Below are 23701 nucleotides of genomic sequence, written 5' to 3' on the forward strand. Positions count from 1 at the left end.
CTTATACTCCGGAGCAACTTATAGTCCGGAAATACAGTACTTGGAAAGCTGAACAAGACTTTCTTCTCCTTTTCTTCTTTTGTGCTATTTTTAAGTCTTGATATAAAACAAAGCTGCCGTGTGCAGTGTTGCCTTGACTTCTATTCAAATAAACAATTCTCATCATACCCGCTCTCACTCTGATTGACGTGTCGGCGTGATTTTTTGGGGGAAGTGCCCATAATAGGAATATGGGGTCACTGAGACGTAACAGGTACCCATGTTTGAAAAAAACTTTTCGAAACTTGTGGGAAAGAGGGCCGTGAGTTTGGCCCAGAAATACTCAACAGCTCAATTGCTTTTTTGACACTTTGCATTTGTTTAGCATGAGAATTACAACTTTTAAACTGTGTTAATATGTCAGAATGCATGAAATAGCATTAACCCCCCCTACCCCTTTAATAAAGTGATAAAATTTAATCAATGTATGTTGTTTTCTGCAATATTGTTTTGCATATTTAAGTAAAGACCATATGATATGCATTAGTTTTTTTTTTGCCAAATAATTTCCTCTAACAATTACCTTAAAAATGTAGTGTATTGTTTTTTTCCCATGCATGTCATATTTTAAAGGGACACTCCAATTTTTTGGAAAATAGGCTAATTTTCCAGCTCCCCTAAAGTTAAACTGTTGAGTTTTACCATTTTGGAATCCATTCGGTTGATCTCCAGGTCTGGCGCTACCACTTTTAGCATAGCTTAGCATAATTCATTGAATCTGATTAGACCGTTAGCATCGCACACAAAAATAACCAAAGAGTTTTGATATTTTTTTCTTATTTAAAACTTGACACTTCTGTAGTTACAGTGTGTACTAAAACTGACAGAAAATTAAAAGTTGCGATTTTCTAGGCCAATATGGCTAGGAACTACACTAGTCAACATTTGAAGCGTATCAAAGCCTTTTCTAAAAGTTGTCTTAAAACCAATACCCAATACCCGTTCTTGTCTTAGGACAACTTTGATGAACGTTTTTGATCCACTTCAAATGTTGACTAGTATATATTCTCATTCTGGCGTAATAATCAAGGACCTTGCTGCCGTACGCAGTGCCCGAAAATAGTCCCCAGCTATTGAAAGTTACCAAGGGGACTATTTTCCATCGCTCTTAGTGCACGATGTAACTACAGAAGAGTCAAGTTTTAAATAGGAAAAGTATTGAAACTCTTTGGTCATTTTTGAGGCGATGCTAATAGTCTAATCAGATTCAATGAATTATGCTATGCTATGCTAAAAGTGGTACCGCCAGACCCGGAGGTCGGCTAAATGGATTCCAAAACGGTAAAACTAATTTGTTTAACTCTAGGGGAGCTGGAAAATAAGCGTATTTTCAAAAAAAGTGTAGTGTCCCTTTAATAGTTTAACCTGAGAGGGCATTAAAAGCAAATTGTATAAATACGTTTTTTGGTCACTATGATATTGTGACTTATGTTGGGTGTAAAATTTTGTACTGTTAATTTTTTGGTGAGTATGCATTGACCTAATGTTACAGTGTGGTTTTGTCTCACCCAGAACTGAATGGTGACCAATATCCTTTTGTTTCCAAAAAGATTAATATGAATAAAATATAGCAAAATGCATGCCAATACATATGAAAATGTAGCAAAAGCCATGCCAATACAGTGTCTTAAGGTATAATATTGCAGTACTTTAAAATAAAGTTTTGTTAAGTATTAGCCCGTTGTAGATATGCTGAGAGTGCTTAATACCGAGCTCCATTGAGAACAGATTTAGAGCCTGTGAATGCCTTCTGCTGAGGCAGGCCATCTCACTGGCCTCTCTTTGGCTGGGTGCTCTCCTTTGTATCACCCTACAATGACAGTACGAGAGCACAACTATCGCCAAACGTTCATTGTTTTCCAGCCAATCGGAGCAATCCAAAGAGAAGGCTGTTGCAGTTTGTGTTTATTTTTACTGTGTGTGTGTGTGTGTGTGTTAGCTAACATATTAGTAAAAGAAGTGTGTTCGCACTTTGTCTTTTTCCTCCTAACACCATGACCACATGAAAGGTGTGTCATATAACGGACAACCAATCAGAGGTCAGCTCTTTGAATTTATGCCAGGGATTTTGGGCTTACAAGACTTAAGTTGTGGTGGCAAAAGCCAATTTTTCAAAACTATCCCAGCGAGACGTAAGATGCCCTATACACCGTCTGGTTTCTTTTGTGACCGGTTAATCCGGGAGAGAGAGAGAAGAGATGGGGAAGGATCATTGAGCAAACCCATCCGCTTCGGTGGTCAGGACTACAATGTCCTCCGCCAGGAGTATTTACAGAAGAAAACTCTCTTTGAAGATGAAACCTTTCCTGCCACTGTGGAGTCCCTTGGCTACAAAGAGCTAGGCCAAAAATCCAGCAAAGTTAAGAATATCATCTGGAAGCGGCCCAAGGTAGGAGAGTGAAGAGGATATAAGTCAATTGGATTGGGACAATGTTGTGGGCAAGATGTAGAAATTGCAAATTGGATGGATGTATAGTGTACATACATGACATGTATAACAACATTATGGATGAAAAGTAACTAACTAAACTTCTTTTGAGTTTGAGTCATGTTGATGTGTAAACCTATTGGCTGAGGGATCGCAAAACAATGATCTATCAGCTTACTCCTCTAGTGTTTCATGTCATTAATGTGTTTGTGTGAAATATTTTAGCTCTTGTTTGACTTACAATAATGATGTAACGTGACAATGATGTGTCCTACAGGAGATATCTGAAAATCCACAGTTCATTGTTGGAGGTGCTAGCAGGACAGATATCTGCCAGGGAGACCTGGGTAAGATTAACACTGTATAGTATATTATTGACTAACAAATCGTTTTTGGGCTCAGGTCTGTGAACATATTTAAAGGCACGCAACTTGGCCATTTTTACAAGATCTAATATAAATCTCAGGTGTGCCCAGAATGTGTCTATGAAGTTTTAGCTCAATATACCCCACAGATCATTTATTATAGCATGTCCAAAATCATGTTATTTTTGGGTTTGTGCTTCTTACTCGCATACCAAAATAGATAGTGAGCAATAAATGTCAGTCTGAGACAATAGTATCTCACTATTGATGAAATGGCAGATGGCGTACAACTTGCTGATGGCAGAAACTATTCCAGACTGTCAGTCAGTGGCCGTGGGCGGGGCTTTTTCAGTGGGACATCACATTGATGAGTGAATCAAAACGGCATATCTATGAGATTGCTTTGGTTTAATGGGGACTTAAGGGGGTCGCACACTGGATGCGCAGCTCAGCGCCGCACAGTGCTGCCCTGTTCTAAAAAAAATCGAACAAAATGTTTTCTATTAATATACGCACACTGACGCCAACAGGTGGTGCTTCCTGAAGTTGCTCAAATCCTTGTCAGGCTACTCACATAGTTTAACATTAAATAACATCATATTTCCCTACTGAAAAATCCAGCTAAAACCAGCATAAGCTGGTAGCTGGTTTAAGGTGGTTTATGCTGGTCCTCCCAGCCTGACAAAGCTGGTCATGCTGGTGGGCCAGCTGGTATTCCAGCATGACCAGCTAAGTCCAGCTAGACCAGCTTAAAATGTGACCAAAACACACCTAGACCAGCTTGCTACACCAGCAAAACCAGCTAAAACCAAGCTGGGGACCAGCTAAAACCAGCTCACCAGCTTATGCTGGTCTTAGCTGGATTTTTCAGTAGGGTTGTCCCAAATCATTAACGATTAACATTGGCTGCTAACGTATATTTTGCATTTTGAAGTAGACGCTATCTGACTACGCTTGCGCTATTTAATGTGCACTTCCGGTGTACGATACCTCAGAGTTGTCCTAGATGTGACTCAACGCGGCGCTGAGGTGCGCGTCCAGTGTGCGACCCCCTTAAAAGTGGGTGGATTTTTTTGTCATAGCTTAGCATAATACATTGAATCTGATTAGACCATTAGCATCGCGCTAAAAAATAACCAAAGAGTTTCAATACTTTTCATATTTAAACCTTGACTCTTCTGTAGTTACTTTGTGTACTAAGACCAACAGAAAATTTAAAGTTGCGATTTTCTAGGCAGATATGGCTAGAACTATACTCTCATTCTGGCGTAATAATCAAGGACTTTGCTGCCGTAACATGGCTGCAGGAGGCGCAATGATATTACTCACTGGCCGACAATAGTCCCCTTGGTAACTTTCAATAGCAGGGGACTATTTTCGGGCAGTGCGTAATATCACATTAAAACTCTTTGGTGATGTATTAGTGCAATGCTAATGGTCTAATCAGATTCAATGGATTATGCTAAGCTATGCTAAAAGTGGTACCACCAGACCCGGAGATCAGCTGAATGGATTCCAAAAAGGTAAAAATCAAATGTTTAACTCTATGGGAGCTGGAAAATGAGCATATTTTCAAAAAAGTCGAGTGTCCCTTTAAGGTTACAGAGTTAATTTATGGCAGCAAGTACCTTTCTCTGGCCCCTGCATACTGTACAGGGTTACGGTCCAGTAGGAACCCCTCTATATTGTTTACTCTGTTGAGAGGGAATCCAACTCGCAGCACTCCTATTGTTGTGTCCCACACATGGGTGATACCAGAGAGCAAAGACACAAAGGTTTCCAATGCAAAGAGTAGATTACCAACCTGGCATGTTCCCCCGGACAATTTAAAAGTGTTGAGGTCAGCAGTGTGAGCCCGAAATAATACGAAATGTTATAGACAACAACGTGTGTAATGTTTCTGTGTTTGTAGGAGACTGCTGGTTGCTTGCAGCTATCGCGAGCCTAACATTAAATGAGAAGCTGCTGTATCGTGTTATACCGCAAGAGCAAAGTTTCTCCGAAGGCTATGCTGGAATTTTCCATTTCCAGGTCAGTGTTGCTTAAAAAAGGCACATTTTTATAAATGCGTGATGACTTTTATCTCTCTGTTTTCAATTACAGTTTTGGCGTTATGGAGACTGGGTGGATGTTGTCGTTGATGACCGCATTCCCACTGTTAACAACCAGCTGGTGTTCACCAAATCTGCTGAGAGAAATGAATTTTGGAGTGCTCTCCTGGAAAAAGCTTATGCCAAGTAAGTGTCTGTGCAAATTAAAGACACTGGTCACAAACAATACCACCACCACCAAGAAGCAACACAGTGACAGTATGTTTTAATAAAACATATGCTGGATGACACTGTTGTGTGTCTCACAGTTGAAGTTTGTGTATATCTGTTCAGGCTTCATGGATCCTATGAGGCTCTTAAGGGTGGGAACACTGCTGAGGGGATGGAGGACTTTACAGGAGGTGTGACTGAATTCTTTGAGATGAAAGAGGCGCCCAAAGAGCTGTATAAGATCATGAAGAAAGCTCTGGAGAGAGGCTCTCTTATGGGTTGTTCTATTGATGTGAGTCAAGCAAAAGTGCTCTTATTACACACGGATTCAACTGAACTACATTGTAAAGCATTGCCATTTTTTATTTATCCACAGTCCCTGGTTCCAGCTCGCTTTGAAACCCGCACCGCTACAGGGCTTGTGAAGGGACATGCCTACTCTGTGACTGCTGTGGAGGAGGTATTACATCTATTTTGAACCTAAGGGAACACATCACCCAAAGCCTGGGACTATTACACTTAAAACAACATACCATAGAAGTTTTATGAAAGGGATCCATGTTGTTTTGTGCCATATATGCTGTGTTTTCTAAAGTAATATAGTAGTTTTGTGTAACTAACGAATTACAATTCAAAATGGTATTGGCTAATGATTGTTCTATTCGCTGTAGTTCTCAAATCAAACTACCATTGAACGTTCATGCGCCATTAAATGTCCTTAATTCCTTTAAAGGGAAATCTTCATTTACCCACCCCTTATTGTTCCATTGTATAAATGTGTTTGTTCTGCTGAACACGAATGAAGATGTTTTGAAGAATGTTTATAACCAAGCAGATCTGGGGCACCATTGACTTCCATAGTAGGGACAAAAATTCTAAGAAATTATATGGTGCCTCTGTTTGGTTAATAACATTTATCTAAATATCTTCATTTGTGTTCAGCAGAATAAAGAAATTTTTACAGGCTTGGAACAACTTGAGGGTGAGTAAATGATAACAGAATTTTTATTTTTTGGTGAACTATCCCTTTAAGTGATTGTATGTGCTTGTAGTGTAAACAGTCCCAGCATAAGGAGTCTAAAGTACGTCTGGTTCGGCTACGTAACCCCTGGGGTCAAATTGAATGGAATGGACCTTGGAGTGATAAGTAAGTGTCTCTATTTAAAACAATAATAAAAAAGTATTAAATACACTGCACTCAAAAAATGGATGTGTTAAAAACAATGTTATATTTGGGACAACACAATTGACTGATTGTTTCTCATGATCTAAACATCTATTATATTAAAGGTGTATGCTTAAATGTTTGAAATTAGTTTTGTAGACAAAAATATAACTGTGCCAACATATTCATTTTTATATAATAAATAATAATAATTGGATAACTTGATGATGAGACATCAAGAAGCTACATTTTTGCCAAATCTAGGCTGACTTCACTAAAATGTTTGACTACACTGAAGATGATATAATGCATCATTTTGGGTTGTTTTGAATGCTTTTGGTCTCAACATAATTGGTATTTGTGCTGTTTTATAGTTTTGATGAGTTTACTATTATCATAAATGTGGAAAATAAATAAATAATAAAGAATGAGTGAAGAGCTCCGATACAAAAGCCGGGTAAACGCCACCTCATCAAAATGAGGTAATGGGCGAATGTTCTCTCTATGTATTATACATTCATCAAATACTTTCACTTTAAATCTGCTTTATCCCATCCTTATGCCATTCAGAAATACCACTTTGTTGACAGAATCAACAAAGATAGTGTAGAGGGACATGAGACTTCTTTAGAAGTTGAGATTTTTGCATGCACTTAGAGGGTTTTGCAGCGAAAGATAGTAAAATTTGTTAAAAACCAATGAAATGACTGAAGTGATATTTGTGAAAATAGGCATTTTAGTGACTGACTAATAACCTTAACTTCAAAAACTGAAGCTTTTGAGGGAGTAGTGTAGTTATACATTTAACAGAACTCATTCTGCATGATAACTTATTTCCTTTACTCAGTTCGAAAGAGTGGGAAACCATCTCTAAATCAGAAAGGGAGAAACTCCAGCAACAAAATGCAGAAGATGGAGAATTCTGGTGAGTTAACACGAACACTCATAGCTTTGATAAAAGAGTTGACAGATAATAGTTTTTTTAACGTATAGGTAGGGAATGGGGGCACAAAGAAATGCTTTTTGGCTTTGTCTTAATTATTCAAAAAAGAATTGAGTAAGATCAATCATAGTTTTAGATACTGTATTTTTTAAAGGTCCCCATAATTAAGTATCAATCAAGTATCAATTATTTCCTCTAGTATTGCATTTACAGTTATTACTTTGATTATTGATATTTATGTTGTTTTCTTTTCTTCATCATTGTATGCTGGACCGGAGGCTTAGGGCCGATTTACACCGGCTGCGTGGCGTGTGCGTCTCAGCTGCGTGGCGTGTCCGTTTTTATTTAGACTCCCATGTTAGCAGGTTTGACAGTTCCCACCGCCTGCATGACACGCACGTCTCAGGCGCGGCTCGAGCTGCGCCGAAAACGCGTGCATGCTAGGAATAGGACCGACGCCTATTTTTCACGCCACACGCAAGCGTCTTGGAAGCGTTTCCAGGCAAAATATATGTCACCTATAGCAACAGCAGCGCATCAGCGCCGCGTCAGGCACACTTCTGGCATGTACAGACACAGAAAACGAGACGCAGCCGCCACGCAACTGACACACAACAGATACGCCACGCAGCCGGTGTGAATCGGCCCTTAGTTTAAACACTGTTACAACTAACCCCGCTGTGTAAAATTTTTTTCCAATCCTAGCTATCGGTTACTAGGAGTTGCTCACATGTTTTAAAATTATGCTATGTTTTAGGTAACAAGACAGTGATTAAGATAATATAAGGTTGGATTTGGTGACTTACACATCCAACGCAGAAATCGAAACAAAAAACATATGTTGATGAAAATTACCTTCCTTTATGCCTCCAAAACTTTGCCCAGTATCTTCCCTGCTGAAAATCCAGCTAAGACCAGCATAAGCTGGTTGCTGGTTTTAGCTGGTTTAAGGTGGTTTACGCTGGTCCTCCCAGCCTGACAAAGCTGGTGGGCCAGCTGGTCTTCCAGCCTGACCAGCTAAGTCCAGCTAGACCAGCTTAAAAAGTGACCAAAACACAGCTATACCAGCTTGCTACACCAGCAAAACCAGCTTCCTACACCAGCAAAACCAGCTTAAACCAAGCTGGAGACCAGCTAAAACCAGCTCACCAGCTTATGCTGGTCTTAGCTGGATTTTTCAGTAGGGTTAATGTAAACACATCAAAAGGCACCTTCCCCATCAAGACCATCTTGTAGCCACTCGTACAGAGACCAACAGAAGCAGAGTGTGGTGGCCTGTGCTCCCCCTCATGCGGCTTTCACATAGGACGCGGTGCGCGAGGGCGGTTTGTTGTTGCGTCGAGCAAAGCTCGAGCTTTTGTTCAAAATAGTTTAACTTTTGCGCTGCCCTCTCTGTGTCGACCAATAGAAACGGGGCATTCAAACAAAATGGATGAAGAGTTTATACTCGAAATTCCCGGAGCTTCTACAGAGACATCGGAAGAAAAGCCGTGTCATGGAAACACGTAGCAATTCAAGTTGGCATGTCAGGTGTGTTTTAAGTCAAGTAGTTCGTTTTAGGTACGCAGCTTAAAGTTACGTGAAATGGAGACGGGCAACATCAGTCTCTGTATTCCTCATCCACTATTTAACCCAAATATAAACACTGTAGTAATTTATTGAAAACACCGCCTACTTTGGTCTGGCCAGCAGAGCACCAATCGCTTGGCTGCGCTGACCCCAGTGGCGAGCACAGCGCACACCACTTTCTATGTGAAAGCCGCATCAGAGGGTACAGGGGACCAGACGTATACGCCACTTCCAACCAATATGGTTCGAAAGACGGATCTGAGGAACGTCATTCAGGCAAGGAAGGCTACCGCAAAAAGGAAATCCTACCCCAGGGCTCGGTATACTGAGGGCTGCCCCGTCAAGGCGAATAACCCCACAAAACCCCACAATGCGGGGTAACAACTGCTTCCCCTGCTTCCGAACAAAATAAGGTCATGGGACTGGTTTGTCACCATAGACCTCAAAGATGCATATTTGCATATGCTCCATCCTTTCTCAACAAAGGAAGTTCCTGAGGTTTGCTTTTCGGGGCACAGCATACCAATATCGAGTTCTTCCTTTCGGCCTGGCATTATCACCTCATCATTCACAAAATGTGTAGATGCCGCCTTGGCTTCCCTGTGCATGAAGGGGATTCGCATTCTGAATTATATAGACAATTGGCTCATTCTGGTAGCCTGACTACATCAGACTTCGTACTTCCGCTAAATTTCATTACGCTTCTGTACTCAGTCTGAGATACCTCCCATTCAAACCGTTTTCCTCCGGCATCGAGACAAATCAACGAACAGAGAGTGGGCTGAGAGCCGTGAAGTAGACACTAAGTGCCGAATCACGGTTGTAGTTTGTAGTGGACATGGAGACACAGAAAGCAATTTGCTCTGTTGTGGAGAACCGGCACTTGCCAACTTAAACCCGAACAAGAAAAGTGTTTGTTAAACATTTTGAATGGAGATTATGTTGTTGCCCTACTCCCGACAAGTTTTTGGAAAAGTTTAATTTATCAACTTTACCGATCGTCAGCGAGAAACTGTGTGCAGCACAGCTTGGCGTGCACAACGATCGAGAAATCATGGAAGGGAATTATATTGTTCACAGTTAATGGTGGAGGACGCGTGGGCAAGCATTATTTGATGACATTCCTGATTAACCAGAAAATAAGGTAGGAAGATTTAATTTACATATGGTTATGGTTGTCTGGTGGAAGAGTTTGAGAGGAGAGAGGGGCGTTCCTCCCGTTAGACGTGAGTGGAAAGACAATGTAAGGATAGTGTTCAACTAGCTCTGGCCCGATTTACTTTACATAATCTGCAAAAGTCGTTCATAGCCATGTTAACTCTGGTATTTCGCTCGATGGGTTTGTTTTCACATCATACGTGTATTTTACAGCAGAGATTCGATGCGGCTGAGCCGGCGCATAACGCACATCATATCCAAATGTTATGTGTGATTGGCTTACGTTTAGACCAATAATTTTAAACTTCAGACAAGCCCCTTCCACGAGAAGGAAAACGATTGTCAATGATGCCCAGCCAGACTCTGTCTATGAAGCGAAGCAAAAAAGCAGAGGATGGTATTACCAGGCTATCATTCTGGTGGAGTCAGATCAAATTGAGGTTCAACATCGAGATTTTGTTCTTGCTCATATGAGAGAGTTGGGGCAATGGCTGAATGCCAAAAAGGCTTTCTCCTGTACAGAGAACCACTTTTCTAGGGGTGGTTTGTGCATTTTTCGCCTGCACGTATTGATGCAATCATAGCAGCCGCAACAATGATAAAGCTGTGCCAGTTATGCATTGTAAAGAAGTTAAACCCAGAGACTGTTAGGTCTTATGGCAGCCGCCTCCAGCATGATTCCCGCCGGTCTGCTGAATATGAGACTTCTACATTGGTGACTAAAGACCAAGGGGTTTTCCCCGAGGGGAAACCCATCTTGCATGATCAAAGTCATGCACTGGTGTCTGCATGCTCTGGTGATGTGGAGAAAGCCATGGTTTCTGTCCAAAGGTCCTGCGTTGGGTGCTGACAACAGATGCGTCTGGTTGGGGTGCAATTATGGAAGGCCAAGAGAGACAAAATTGCTGGAAAACCTATCATCGACCATTGCACATAAATTGCTTGGAGATGATGGCAGTATGGTTTGGACTCAGACATTTCCTTCCAGAACTGAGGGGCATCATGTACTTGTCTGGACAGACAACACATCTGTGGTTTCTTATATAAATCACCAAGGAGGCCTGCAGTCGCGGAGGCTTTACAAACTAGCATGGCAGATTCTCCTACAGTCTCAGGACAAACTGTGCTCGTTGGGGGCAGTTTATTTACCAGGCCACCTGAATGTGGTAGATGCCCTGTCAAGGCAATGGTCATCACAGGGGGAGTGAAAACTTCATCTAGATGAGGTGAACCTCTGGGACTGGATGGCACGGTGAAGACCCCCGTGGGAGATTCCAATCAGGAGAGACCTTCTATCTCAGGCAGGGGGTGCAGTTGTTTACCATAGATATGAAAGTTGTGGGTCTGGCCTCAGAGGGGGCCAGGCTCATAGACTCAGGTCTACCAACTCCAGAGCTCCCTCCACAGGGAACCTTTATGCCCTTAAGTGGAGAATCTTCACCTCTTGGTGTTCAGCTCACCTGAAAGACCCAGTCAACTGTCATGTTGATATGGTGCTGAGGTTTCTGCACAAGCAATTCTCTGCTGGCTTAACTCCTTCCACCCTTAAGGTTTATGTGGCAGCAATTTCTGCCTACCATACTCCTTTTGGAATGCTCATCAGTGGGTAGACATCCATTGGTGGTTCGCTTTCTTTGTGGTGCTAGCAGGTTAAGGCCTGTTAGCCACACTAGGGTGCCGACATGGGACCTGGCAGTTATGCTGAAAAAGGTTTCAGGAAAGGTTTCCCAGCGACCAAGCAAACTTTGAGCAAGTGATAGTGGATACTTCGTGGCATACCCTCACCTGTTAATGTGAGGGCCCACTCTACCTGGGGTATGGCTGCCTCTAAGGCCATAGGGTCAGGAGCTTTGCTCCAGGACGTATGTGATGCGGCTGGGTGGTCCTTACTGCGTAGATTTGTCAGGTTTTATAACCTAGACCCAAGTCCCTCCTTAGGGTCCCAGGTACTGTTGCCTTGATTGTGTTTAGTTTATACATGCCTACACTAATATACTACCAAATGCCTTATGTTGTTCCCCAAAGCGTTGCTATGGCAACGCAGCTCGGGTTCCCTTGAAAGGGAACGTCTCAGGTTCCTTGAGAAGAAAACATCCCTGTAGGCACTTGGTTCAGCACTTGGTAAGCACGTGTGCATATTTGGGATGCCTTCTTATACTACTGGTCCATGCGGCATCCCCTTCATTATCTTATTATTCGTTTATTTGACACACATGCTTAAGATCAGTCACGCCAAGGCATTCCCCAAAGTGTTGCCATGGCGATGCAGCGTCTCATTCCCTTTTCAGGGAACCAAGGGGACCGTTTTATAGCACTCAAACCAATATTGTAAATATAGTCCTGTCATGCTGGTATTGCTAAAAATTTTACTTCTGTTATGTTTAGGATGTCATTTGAGGATTTTAAGAAAAATTACACCAAGATTGAGATTTGCAACTTGACCCCTGATGCTCTAGAAGACGATAAGTTACACAAATGGACGGTGTCTGTTAATGAGGGACGCTGGGTGCGAGGCTGCTCTGCTGGAGGTTGCAGAAATTATCCAGGTAAGAATAATGATAACATTTTACATTTAGTTTTTCCGTAGCCTTGAATTTACATGTACATATTTGGCAAGCACTTTTATCCAACGCAACTTACAGTGCACTTAAAGTATACATATCACATGTTACAAAGTAAATTTAAATAAATATTTTTCCTTCATTTGTGTGGTCTACTACAGACACATTCTGGACAAACCCTCAGTACCGTCTGCGTCTTCGTGAGAAAGATGATGATTCGGAGGACAATGAAATGGCCTGCTCCTTTGTCATTTCTTTGATTCAGAAAAACAGACGTCGGGAACGCAAGATGGGTGCGAATCTCTTCACTATTGGATTTTCCATCTATGAGGTACTTCAAATCTTCAGAGATGACACTTGATGTTGTTCATGGATAAAATAATGTGACTCATTACAAAGCCATGTTAACTATTCTTGTGTCTCCACAGGTGCCAAAGGAGGTAAAAAAATGTGAAGACAAGTATTTTGGAGGGCCTGCAGAGTATTGTTCTCCTTAAGGCTTGTGTATATCCCTCTGTGCATACTTCTGTAGTTCTTGTGCTTTTCCAAAACTCTTTGTCAGTGTTTGCTTCTCTTTGTGAATTTCTGTCTGTCAGATGCATGGAAACAAGCAGCACATGCCGAAGGATTTCTTCCTGGCTAACAACTCTAAGGCTCGTTCCAAAGCCTACATTAACCTGCGAGAAGTGACGCAGCGTTTCTGTCTCAGTCCTGGGGAGTATGTCATTGTTCCCTCTACCTACGAGCCCCACCAGGAATGCGACTTTCTCCTCCGCGTCTTCTCTGAAAAGAAAAATACCTCTGAGTGAGTAAAAAGAAGGAGATTTCACTGTACAGTGATGTGTGTTTGTTCTTGTTCATTTTTATCCGGATGTTGTTGTCTGTATGTAGTTGTCTGTCCCTTTAAATTGTGTCATAAAACAGTTTTTATTATATGTGTGGGTGCTGTTTGCGTACATTCTGGATATACTGGATATACTCGCCATGTTTGCATGTGACTTGTTCATTCATCAATGATGTGCTAACAACAACCACGGGAATAATTTACCCAGATATTGTGAAACAAGTACAGTTTAACAACTAGTTTTTCAACATTTTTAGTCTGTTAAAGTTTTGAATTTGGTGGGTCCTCAGTTTCTGTGGTCTCATTGAAAAGTAATGTATTGTTCAGTAATAAACCATGAATTGCCTTCAGATTGTGTTGGAAGCAACTGGAAAGCAGGGGTAAAATCAGACAAGGGACAAAAAATTTAACAACAATTTATTTGTAGACCTGGAAGAAGTCTGCCCCAGTTCGAGGCTGTATTGGAATCTTTTTTAGGACAAGCAACAGCACATATTGGGACCTTCCGGTAAACACTTCCTTTCAGTTCTGACCCAATCTGATGCATGAAGGACTGGACAGGCAAAGGACTGATGATGGTCTAATGATCCTTGTTGAAGCTAGACCATAAAGCCCTTAAGAGTATTGTAATAAGGAAGATGTCATTGGCATGGTTACTACTTTCTTGATGTAGCCTAAATGTAAATGTATAGCTGTTTCTATAATCAAATTACATTACATCTTTTATTACATTTTTAACTATAAGCATGAATTATACTGACAGTATTATAATGATTTACAAATCATTGGGCCCACACAGAAATAAGGTTTTGGATGATTTGATAATGCAGAAAACGTGATGAAATCTGGGACTGCTAAACATTGAGAATAATTTAATGTTAAAGGTGCACTGTGTAGATTTTAGTGGCATCTAGCGGTAAGGTTGCAAATTGCTACGGCTTAGTGCACTCACTGCTTACTCTCTCCGTCGAAACACCCACCATAAGACAAACATGTCATAATCTACAACCCCAAAACAGAAAAAGTTGGGACACTGTAGAAATTGTGAGTAAAAAAGGAATGGAATAATTTACAAATCTCATAAACTTATATTTTATTCACAGTAGAATATAGATAACATATCAAATGTTGAAAATATTTTGAAATGTTATGCCAAATATTGGCTCATTTTGGATTTCATGAGAGCTACACATTTAAAAAAGGTTGGGACAGGTAGCAATAAGAGGCCAGAAAATTTAAATGTACATATAAGGAACAGTTGAAAGACCAATTTGCAACTTATTAGCTCAATTGGCAACATGATTGGGTATAAAAAGAGCCCCTCAGAGTGGCAGTGTCTCTCAGAGGTCAAGATGGGCAGAGAATCACCAATTCCCCCAATGCTGCAGCGAAAAATAGTTTTCTGAGTTTCTCAGAGAAAAATTGCAAAGAGTTTGAAGTTATCATCATCTACAGTGCATAATACCATTCAAAGATTCAGAGAATCTGGAACAATCTCTGTGCGTAAGGGTCAAGACCGGAAAACCATACCGGATGCCCGTGATCTTCGGGCCCTAAGACAGCACTGCATCACACACAGGAATGCTACTGTAATGGAAATCACAACATGGGCTCAGGAATACTTCCAGAAAACACTGTCAGTGAACAAAATCCACCGTGTCATTCGCTGTTGCCAGCTAAAACTCTATACGTCAAAAAAGAAGCCATATCTAAACATGATCCAGAAGCACAGGCGTTTTCCCTGGGCAAGGCTCATTTAAAATGGACTTTGGCAAAGTGTAAAACTGTTCTGTGGTCCAACGAATCAAAATTTGAAGTTCTTTTTGAAAAACTGGGATGCCATTTCATTCGGACTAAAGAGGACAATGACAAGCCAAGTTGTTATTAGCGCTCTTTTAAGAAGCCTGCATCTCTGATGGTTTGGGATTGCATGAGTACGTGTTGCATGGGCAGCTTACACAGCTGGAAAGGCACCATCAATGATGAAAGGTTTATCCAAGTTCTAGATACATATGATCCCATTCAGACGTCGTCTCTTTCAGGGAAGACCTTGCATTTTCCAACATGACAATGCCAGACCACATACTGCATCAATTACAACATCAAGACTGCGTAGAAGAAGGATCTAAGTACTAAAATGGCAAGCCTGCAGTCCAGATCTTTCACCAATAGAAAAGATTTGGTGCATCATAAAGAGGAAGATGCGACAAAGAAGACTTAAGACAGTTGAGCAACTAGAAGTCTGTATTGGACAAGAATAGGACAACATTCCTATTCCTAAACATTGGTCCTCCTCCAGCTGTTTTTCCTTATATGTACATTTAACTTTTCTGGCCTCTTATTGCTACCTGTCCCAACTTTTTTTGGAATGTGTAGCTCTCATCAAATCCAAAATGAGCCAATATTTGGCATGACATTTCAAAATGTATCACTTTCAACATTTGATTTGTTATCTATATTCTACTGTGAATAAAATATAAGTTTATGAGATTTGTAAATTATTCCATTCCTTTTTTACTCACAATTTCTACTGTGTCCCAACTTTTTCTGTTTTGGGGTTGTAAGACAACATAGTTGTAATATCTTAAGATATCAACTAGAAATACTCAAAGAAGTCATTCTTGATGGTCACTTTTATTTAGGACACCTCACAGCAGCCAAACATACACACATAAGTCTTAACAGTGGTGAGCACAGATAGCTCTTCTTCAGAGGCTTTCAACAGTGCCAAGACATCCCGTTACTGCCACCTACTGGACAGACATAAATAGATTTCCCAATACAACAATAGTGATGTTATATAGAGCAGTTTGTCCATGTAAGACTACTGTAGAAACATGGTGCCGCAAAATGTGACTTCCATGTAAGGGGACTGGCGGTGTATGATAAAAAATCTGATTCTTAGGTAATCAAATATAACGGTTCATTGTGCAAGGTCTTTATACACCACTGAAAACATAGTTATGTATATTATATCGCATTTCTGTCAGTAGATCCTACTAAATTTTACACATTGCACCTTTCAGTTAAAGGTGACATAGAATGATTGAACGGAGTATTTATCCTTGTTCTGTGATGTGACATGTAGACAAAAAAAATTTGTTTGGGTCTGTAATGCCTTAGAAGCTTCCTAAAAACCTCTCTCAGATAGCTCTATTAGGGTGGGGGATTTTAAACAAGTGGTTTTGCACCTATTTGGCTCCCCCTACTGGCTTAACTTGCAATCTCATTACTGATTGGCTGACTTTGCTGCCACTCAAAAAATGTAGCCAATTATTTTAAAGTGGAGGGGCAGTTAGATGCCTATGATGTCATAAGCATCAGTTTTTCAGATTGGGCTGTTTTCTGGCTGACATTTCTAAAAGAGAAATTTCTATGAGACGTTTAGCATGTTTAGCACTTTTTGTATGTTTGTGAATGTGGGTAGACTACCATTATTCAACAAAGACAAGGTAAAAATGGTTTTTCATTCTCTGTCCCCTTTAAATAGATTGTGATTATGAGCAATCCCATTCCCTACGTAGCTGGTATAGAAAACTGATATTGTATGGCTGTGGAAATAAAAATGTGAACCTATATATAAACATAGGCATGCAGATGAAATTAAATATGGGAAAATACATACTTGCAATTCATGGCCGCAGTCAGGGTTTGAAATTTAGTGAGGTCCAGGGTGGGATGCTATCCCACGTAAAAAAAAGTGCACTAAAATACACTTTTTTAAAGTACACTTTGAAAATGTACTATTTTCCAGCGCTAATTTTGTAGCTAATATAAAAATTGATCTTTAGTACTACTTATGATTAAGTTAAGACCATGTAATTGTACAGAACTGTGCTATTTTGAGACACCATTTATTTAAATATTATTCAAGTATTACTAGTGTTGTATTGTTAATGAACATGGAGTCTGGAAAAATAATAAAAGTAAAGTATACTTTTTCAGGTGCACTGCAGTACTACTAAAATACTAAATAAATACTTCTAAAGTACTACTTAAAGTGTCACATTAATTGCTAAAACACTTCATCTAAAGAAAACTTTTAATAATGGGATCTGGCATTGGCTCGTGGATTGAGCCAATCTCCGTCATTTTACACTTAACTATGCAGTAAACTGGCCAAAATAAATTATATACATAAATAACAAAATGAGTTGTTTTGAAAAAATATGATGTCATTTGGAGAACTTTTAATATATTTTTACGTAGTCCGAACCTCTGTGATCTTATAGCTTTTTACGGCCATGTTGCAATTGCAAGATGTGTAATAAGCCCTTCAAAACACCTTGATTTTGTGCAATATACTATGGTGACCAGTGTTTATTGGTTTCTTTTCAGGGAAATAGAGAACAGGATTGAGGCTGATCATCCAGTGGTAAGTACATTTTGCTTGAAGTCTGAGGTCATCATCTATATGTGCTCCTAAAGGCAAGCGTTTATCATTTCAACTGTGATACCTTAAAGGTCCCGTTTTTCCTGTGTTTTTGAAGTTTTGATTGTGTTCACAGTGTGCAATACTGTATAAAATGTGTTTATGTTTCACGTGTTAAAAATGCGGTATTTTTCACACAATTTACTTATCTGTGTAGCGCTGTTTTTACTGTCCTCAAAACAGGCTGATGTCTTCCTTGTTCTATGAAGTCCCTCTTAAGAAATACGTAACGAGTTCAGATTGTGTAGCTTGTTTAGTGTGTTGTGATTCGATAGCAGCTTAGCTTGCCGTTAGCTTAGCTAGCAACTGTATTCCTGTGGGCGGAGTTTAGTCAAAAAACTGTTCTACTGATGATGATTAAAGCAGGAAGTAGAGGGCTGTAGGCTTTAAAAGGCAAATTCTGAGAATAAGAAAATATATCGCCTGGCAGTGAACTTTGAGCTTTATCATTTTACAGGTATTATTTATGCTATTATAGCAACATTACACACTAACTAGGGTTTAAAAATGGGATCATGAAGAACGTGACCTTTAAAATATTCCATCTTTAAGCTGCAATCCATAACTTTTGCCTCTGTATCCCCATCTCTGTTTGAAACACTGCAAAATTGCATTTATTTGCGGAGTAATGTTTTGTACGTGAGATATTTTTACAAAATGTGCTTTACATTATGTATTTTATGCATTAAATCACCAAAAATCTTCTCGATCTCTTAAACCTAAATAAAATAAAATAAAACCTAAAAAAAAAGAAATTAGTCTTTTTACTTCATTCTGCTCAAAAACGCTCAAGATATGTGTAGTGCCAAAAGAGGTCACACTAAACACCGACGATGCCTAAAGAAAACATTTAGTCCTGAAAATTTGATTTTTTTGTACATATTTCCTGTATTTTTTGTTTGTATCTTAATAAAATAGATTGAAAAATAAATATGGATGGACATTAAAGGAATAGTCTACTCATTTTCAATATTAAACTATGTTATTACCTTAACTAAGAATTGTTGATACATCCCTCTATCATCTGTGTGCGTGCACGTAAGCGCTGGAGCACGCTGCGACACTTCGATAGCATTTAGCTTAGCCCCATTCATTCAATGGTATCAAACAGAGATAAAGTTAGAAGTGACCAAACACATCAACGTTTTTCCTATTTAAGACGAGTAGTTATACGAGCAAGTTTGGTGGTACAAAATAAAACGTAACGCTTTTCTAAGCGGATTTAAAAGAGGAACTATATTGTATGGCGTAATAGCACTTTTGGGAGTACTTCGACTCGCCTGAAAAGTCCGCTCCCCTTCTCCCTCTCATAATGGGAGAGGGAGGGTGTTACTGTGCCGAGTCGAAGTACTCCCATAAGTGCTATTACGCCATACAATATAGTTCCTCTTTTAAATCCGCTTAGAAAAGCGCTACGTTTTATTTTGTACCACCAAACTTGCTCGTTTAACTACTCGTCTTAAATAGGAAAAACGTTGATGTGTTTGGTCACTTCTAACTTTATCTCTGTTTGATACCATTGAATGAATGGGGCTAAGCTAAATGCTATCGAAGTGTCGCAGCGCGCTCCAGCGCTTACGTGCACGCACACAGATGACAGAGGGATGTATCAACAATTCTTAGTTAAGGTAATAACATATTTTAATATTGAAAATGAGTAAACTATTCCTTTAAAACTTTTAAAACAACAAGTCTGGTGGTGGTGGTGGTGGCCTAAGACTTTTGCACAGTACTGTATATAAACAGTTGTAAAAAACAGAAATAAATATTAACACAAAAATAAGTTTATAAAAAAATTAAAAGAAAAAAAATCCCAAAATAAATAAGTATTATTATACTTTTTTTATTTATTCTTTGTAGTATGTTTTCAACATTTATTTATTTTTTCATTTATTTAAATGTTTGTTTATTTTCACTTTCATGTATTTCCATATTTATTCATTTATTTAAATCGTTATTTATTTTTACATTTATGTTTTTCTACATTCATTTATTTTACTTCTGTGTCCTTATAGTAATGAGGGACAACATGTTTTACTTTAGAATCTGGCAATTGAGATTAAGAGGTGCATGAGGGAATAGATAAAAATAAAAAATATAAAGATTTATGCATAAATAGATAAATAAATAAATGTAATAATATGAAAATAAAAAACAAATATTATTAAAAATAAATAAATGCTTATCTGGAAGGCAGTAGTTTTTCACACATTAAACTAAACAAATATCCTCTCTGACCCGTTTAATAACTTCCATGTTGAATTAGCCGGATCCAGCTTCTACTGGGGAAGAAAGCGAGGAGGACCAGCAGTTCCTGTCCATCTTCCAGCAGATCGCAGGGGATGTGAGTACTGGAGAGCCCGTGAGCATTGGGGGGAGTGTGAGGTTGGTGGGTTGGGACCGTAATTGGGCATGCAAGTGGTAAAGTGGTATCATGACCGTGTTACCTCTTCAACATTAACTGTGTAATAAATACCAGGCTCTTTTTATCTTTTAATATTTTGCAGCATATGGAAATCTCGGCCAATGAGCTCAAAGATGTCTTGAACAAGGTGTTGTCTAAGTGTAAGCATCTTAGCATGAATATTTTATTATGTGTGTTATTCTATATACCATCTTAAAGGAACTATTGTATCTATTTGATCACAGACAAGGACATACACACTGAGGGCTTCAGTCTGGAGAACTGTAGAAGCATGATCGCCCTCATGGATGTATCCTTTGTATTAAGACCATATTAACACATTCATTGGATGTTATCAACCATATCACCTTGACCATAGCCCCGTTATATGACATTTACCCAACAAAACACATGTAGCCTCATAAGTGCAGCAGATTTAGGTATTTCTCAAGCATCATTTACTTTTGTAATATATGAAAAGATGCAAATGCGTTTACATGTTTGGCAGATGCTTTCATCCAAAGCGATATATATTCGCTTGTTGCTTTGCAATGCAGTAAGCAATGTTTCTTTAATCCCGATCATACAGATGGATGGAACGGGAAGACTTAACCTGCAAGAGTTTAAACACTTATGGAATAAGATCAAACAGTGGCAGGTTTGATCTTAAAGTGTCATTCAATCCTAAATGTACAGTAAAGCAATAGCTTGTTACATACAGTAACACCAATTTTCCCTGCAGGGAATCTTCAAGCGTTACGACTTTGATAACGCTTGCACCATCAGCAGCTATGAGATGAGAAATGCCATCAATGATGCAGGTAAAATCTGATGTTTTGCTGATCATGTTCATCTTTGTGGTGATGCTGAAGAGTGTTTGACTAACTGATGAACCTGTTACTGTACAGTCACGTGTCTTGTGTGCCATTTAGGGATTCGTCTAAATAATCAGCTGTATGATATCATTGCCATGCGCTATGCCAATGAAAGCATGAACGTCGACTTTGACAGTTTCATCAGCTGTCTTGTTCGACTGGAGGGAATGTTCAGTAAGTCATTTTATCTAATATAATATTTTTTTGCACTGGCCAATGGTTCAAAAAACATATCAGTCTTTCTCAGGAGGACACTGTGCAATTTGGTCTATTATTATGTCTTTTTAAATGTATATTTACATGAGAAAAATGTATACAATAGGCCTGCACATACTGTGTACATATATGTTGTTAATTGTACTGTGCATTTTAAGTATCAAATCAAAGATATTAGATATAACAAGATGGAGCACTCCTGTAACTGTGAATAAGGGACCATGCAACACTCAATATGGCGGCTTTGTTAATGGAAGTCCATTAATGGGGTGCCCAAATTTATGCATCTTATTGCAACATATTGCACATTTTCTGTTAATCCAACAAACCTCATTTCACTACTGAAATATTACTGTGTCCTTCAGTTATTTAATAGATCAAAATGAAATTGCTGATCCAAACAGCCAAATGTTTATAAATGAAAATCATGGAAATCGTCATGGGTGCCCAAACTTTTGCATATGTCTGTATGTACACATGTAATTGCATTACTATATTAAATACTATTTCCTTATGTATAAGTGCATAGTAGTTAAAGACACCTAATATAAAGTTGGACTCGATTCGTGTGATTTTTAATACACCACATACATAAAACATAGTGACATGAAACCCTTGTGGTTTAATATTGTGGGGATAAAGATCAGTGCAAAAAAAATCAAGATCTAAGCATTAGCAAGAAAATATCAATGTCTAAGATTAACTTTTTGTTTTTAGGAGCATTTCAGGCATTTGATCAAGATGGACATGGCACCATAAGCCTTAATGTACTGGAGGTGAGTAAACAACATTTGGATATTTAAGATGTGCTAAATTTAACTCTTAGCATCATGTACATCTGTTTAAAAGGCAGAGTGTCTAATCATAAAGTCTTCCTCACTTTTAATGGACTGATAGACTTAATTTTTGTGTTGCAAATGATGCATAAGGCTTGGTTTTGTTAGTTGGATTTCAAGGTTGCATTTGTGTGTTTTAACGGCTGTTTCAATTTCTCCAAAAAACAGTGGCTCCAGCTAACCATGTATGCTTAGATCATCTATGGATCCAGGTGAGCCTGACCTCAGCAAGGACCAGAACTACCAGCTTTTACCTCAACACTTCATGTGCCAGACTACCGTTACCTCTTTCTCTGTACCTCAGCCCAAACTGAACATTAGAAAATGTCTCATTTATTAGAAATGGTTACTAATTTTTCTTCTTTGCAATGACATGCATGATAAAACCGACTCACAGACACATGCAGTTGTTGCTGGAAATCATTTGCTCTTTAGTCTGGATGTAGTTGGGGCATTATAAACAAGACTTTTGATAACAATGAACATTATTGCTCAACATGGTTACCAGTATTCTGTCTTAATTCCTCATAGAGCAGCATGATTTTCACATGAACTTCAGTGTGTGTTGTGTGTTGCAGGCAGCATTTACCTCATAAAAGGGTGCTAATATATTGATGGGTCTGAGATTTCCCCATTGCTCATTTGTTTAATCCATACACATAGTTTTTCCTTGGTCATTATAATGGTCCACATAGCATTGGCATTTTTTATCTGTGGGATTTGTTTTTCAGGGATGAAACACATGGAATCTATCTCTCTGAATAATAATACAGTTTTTCCTTCTCTAATAAGACGCATTCTTTTTAAATCCCATTTAAAAACAATATCCATAACAACCCAATAACTCAGAAGTGGACCACTCATGGACGTCTACTGTCCTGTAGAGTTCATCTCCAACATACATAAGCTGTTTTGGATTTCTGGAAAATTACAGGTTGTGTTTGATGAGGGTTAAAACTAAACTTTGCAGGACATTGGTCATCCATGATGGAGTGGAATAGCTTTCTCAACCCCTGCCTCATCCTTCTTTCAAATCTTTTTTTTCCCAGACACATTATTATTTTGTAATAAAAGAAACCAGATGAATATCATCAGAAAGCCACACAAAACTCATGGGTACCTGACGGGCAGTTGTGTTCAGGGTCTTTACTTCATATTGTGGCCATAAAAAATAGACTTTTTGTCTTAGCCTCATTTAAGCTTTTGTTTAAGTGTACTGACTTCACTTGTTAAACCAAATAAATAATTGTGGAGTTCTTGGCTGAAGTGCTTTTACAGGAAGAAGTTTGAATGCTTGAATTATTTTTTTTTAATGGGCAGTTTTGGCATTTTCCATGCACAAAAAGAAAAATGGCAATTGCAAAACAACTTAAAACACAGTGGGATCAGGTGGGTCGCACAAAGTCAATTGGTTGTTCTAGTGAATGACACAAAAATCATTTTGTCCTATTAATGGCAATGGTTTTGATATCAGGGATTGCAATTAAACTTACATTTAAAGGCGGAGTCCATGATGTTTGAAAGCCAATGTTGATATTTGAAATCACCTAAACAAACACGCCCCTACCCCAATAGAATCTGGACCTTCTGTTGATAGACCCGCCC

The 23701-nt window shown here is 39.1% G+C and overlaps 1 protein-coding gene across 1 annotated transcript; it reads left to right on the plus strand.

Moving 5' to 3' along the window:
* Positions 1-1407: 1407 nt before the first annotated feature.
* On the plus strand, positions 1408-22984 carry LOC141362554 (calpain-3-like). Its single transcript, XM_073864801.1, has 21 exons — positions 1408-2428; positions 2745-2814; positions 4745-4863; positions 4936-5069; positions 5217-5385; positions 5470-5553; positions 6146-6240; positions 7106-7183; positions 12314-12474; positions 12651-12820; positions 12918-12929; positions 13086-13294; positions 17672-17708; positions 20032-20109; positions 20273-20330; positions 20415-20479; positions 20759-20827; positions 20912-20990; positions 21102-21218; positions 21978-22036; positions 22265-22984. The coding sequence occupies exons 1-21, from the start codon at positions 2042-2044 to the stop codon at positions 22289-22291; spliced, it is 2277 nt and encodes a 758-aa protein (XP_073720902.1). The 5' UTR covers positions 1408-2041; the 3' UTR covers positions 22292-22984.
* Positions 22985-23701: the final 717 nt, after the last annotated feature.

Source organism: Misgurnus anguillicaudatus, unplaced genomic scaffold, assembly GCF_027580225.2.
Source record: "Misgurnus anguillicaudatus unplaced genomic scaffold, ASM2758022v2 HiC_scaffold_28, whole genome shotgun sequence".
NCBI lineage: Eukaryota > Metazoa > Chordata > Actinopteri > Cypriniformes > Cobitidae > Misgurnus > Misgurnus anguillicaudatus.

Coding starts and splice junctions, on each gene's coding strand:
- LOC141362554 (XM_073864801.1), top strand. CDS start 2,042: ATGAAAGGTGTGTCATATAACGGACAACCAATCAGAGGTCAGCTCTTT. Junction 5,070..5,216: donor CTGGAAAAAGCTTATGCCAA/GTAAGTGTCTGT, acceptor ATATCTGTTCAG/GCTTCATGGATCCTATGAGG. Junction 22,037..22,264: donor TAAGCCTTAATGTACTGGAG/GTGAGTAAACAA, acceptor TCCAAAAAACAG/TGGCTCCAGCTAACCATGTA.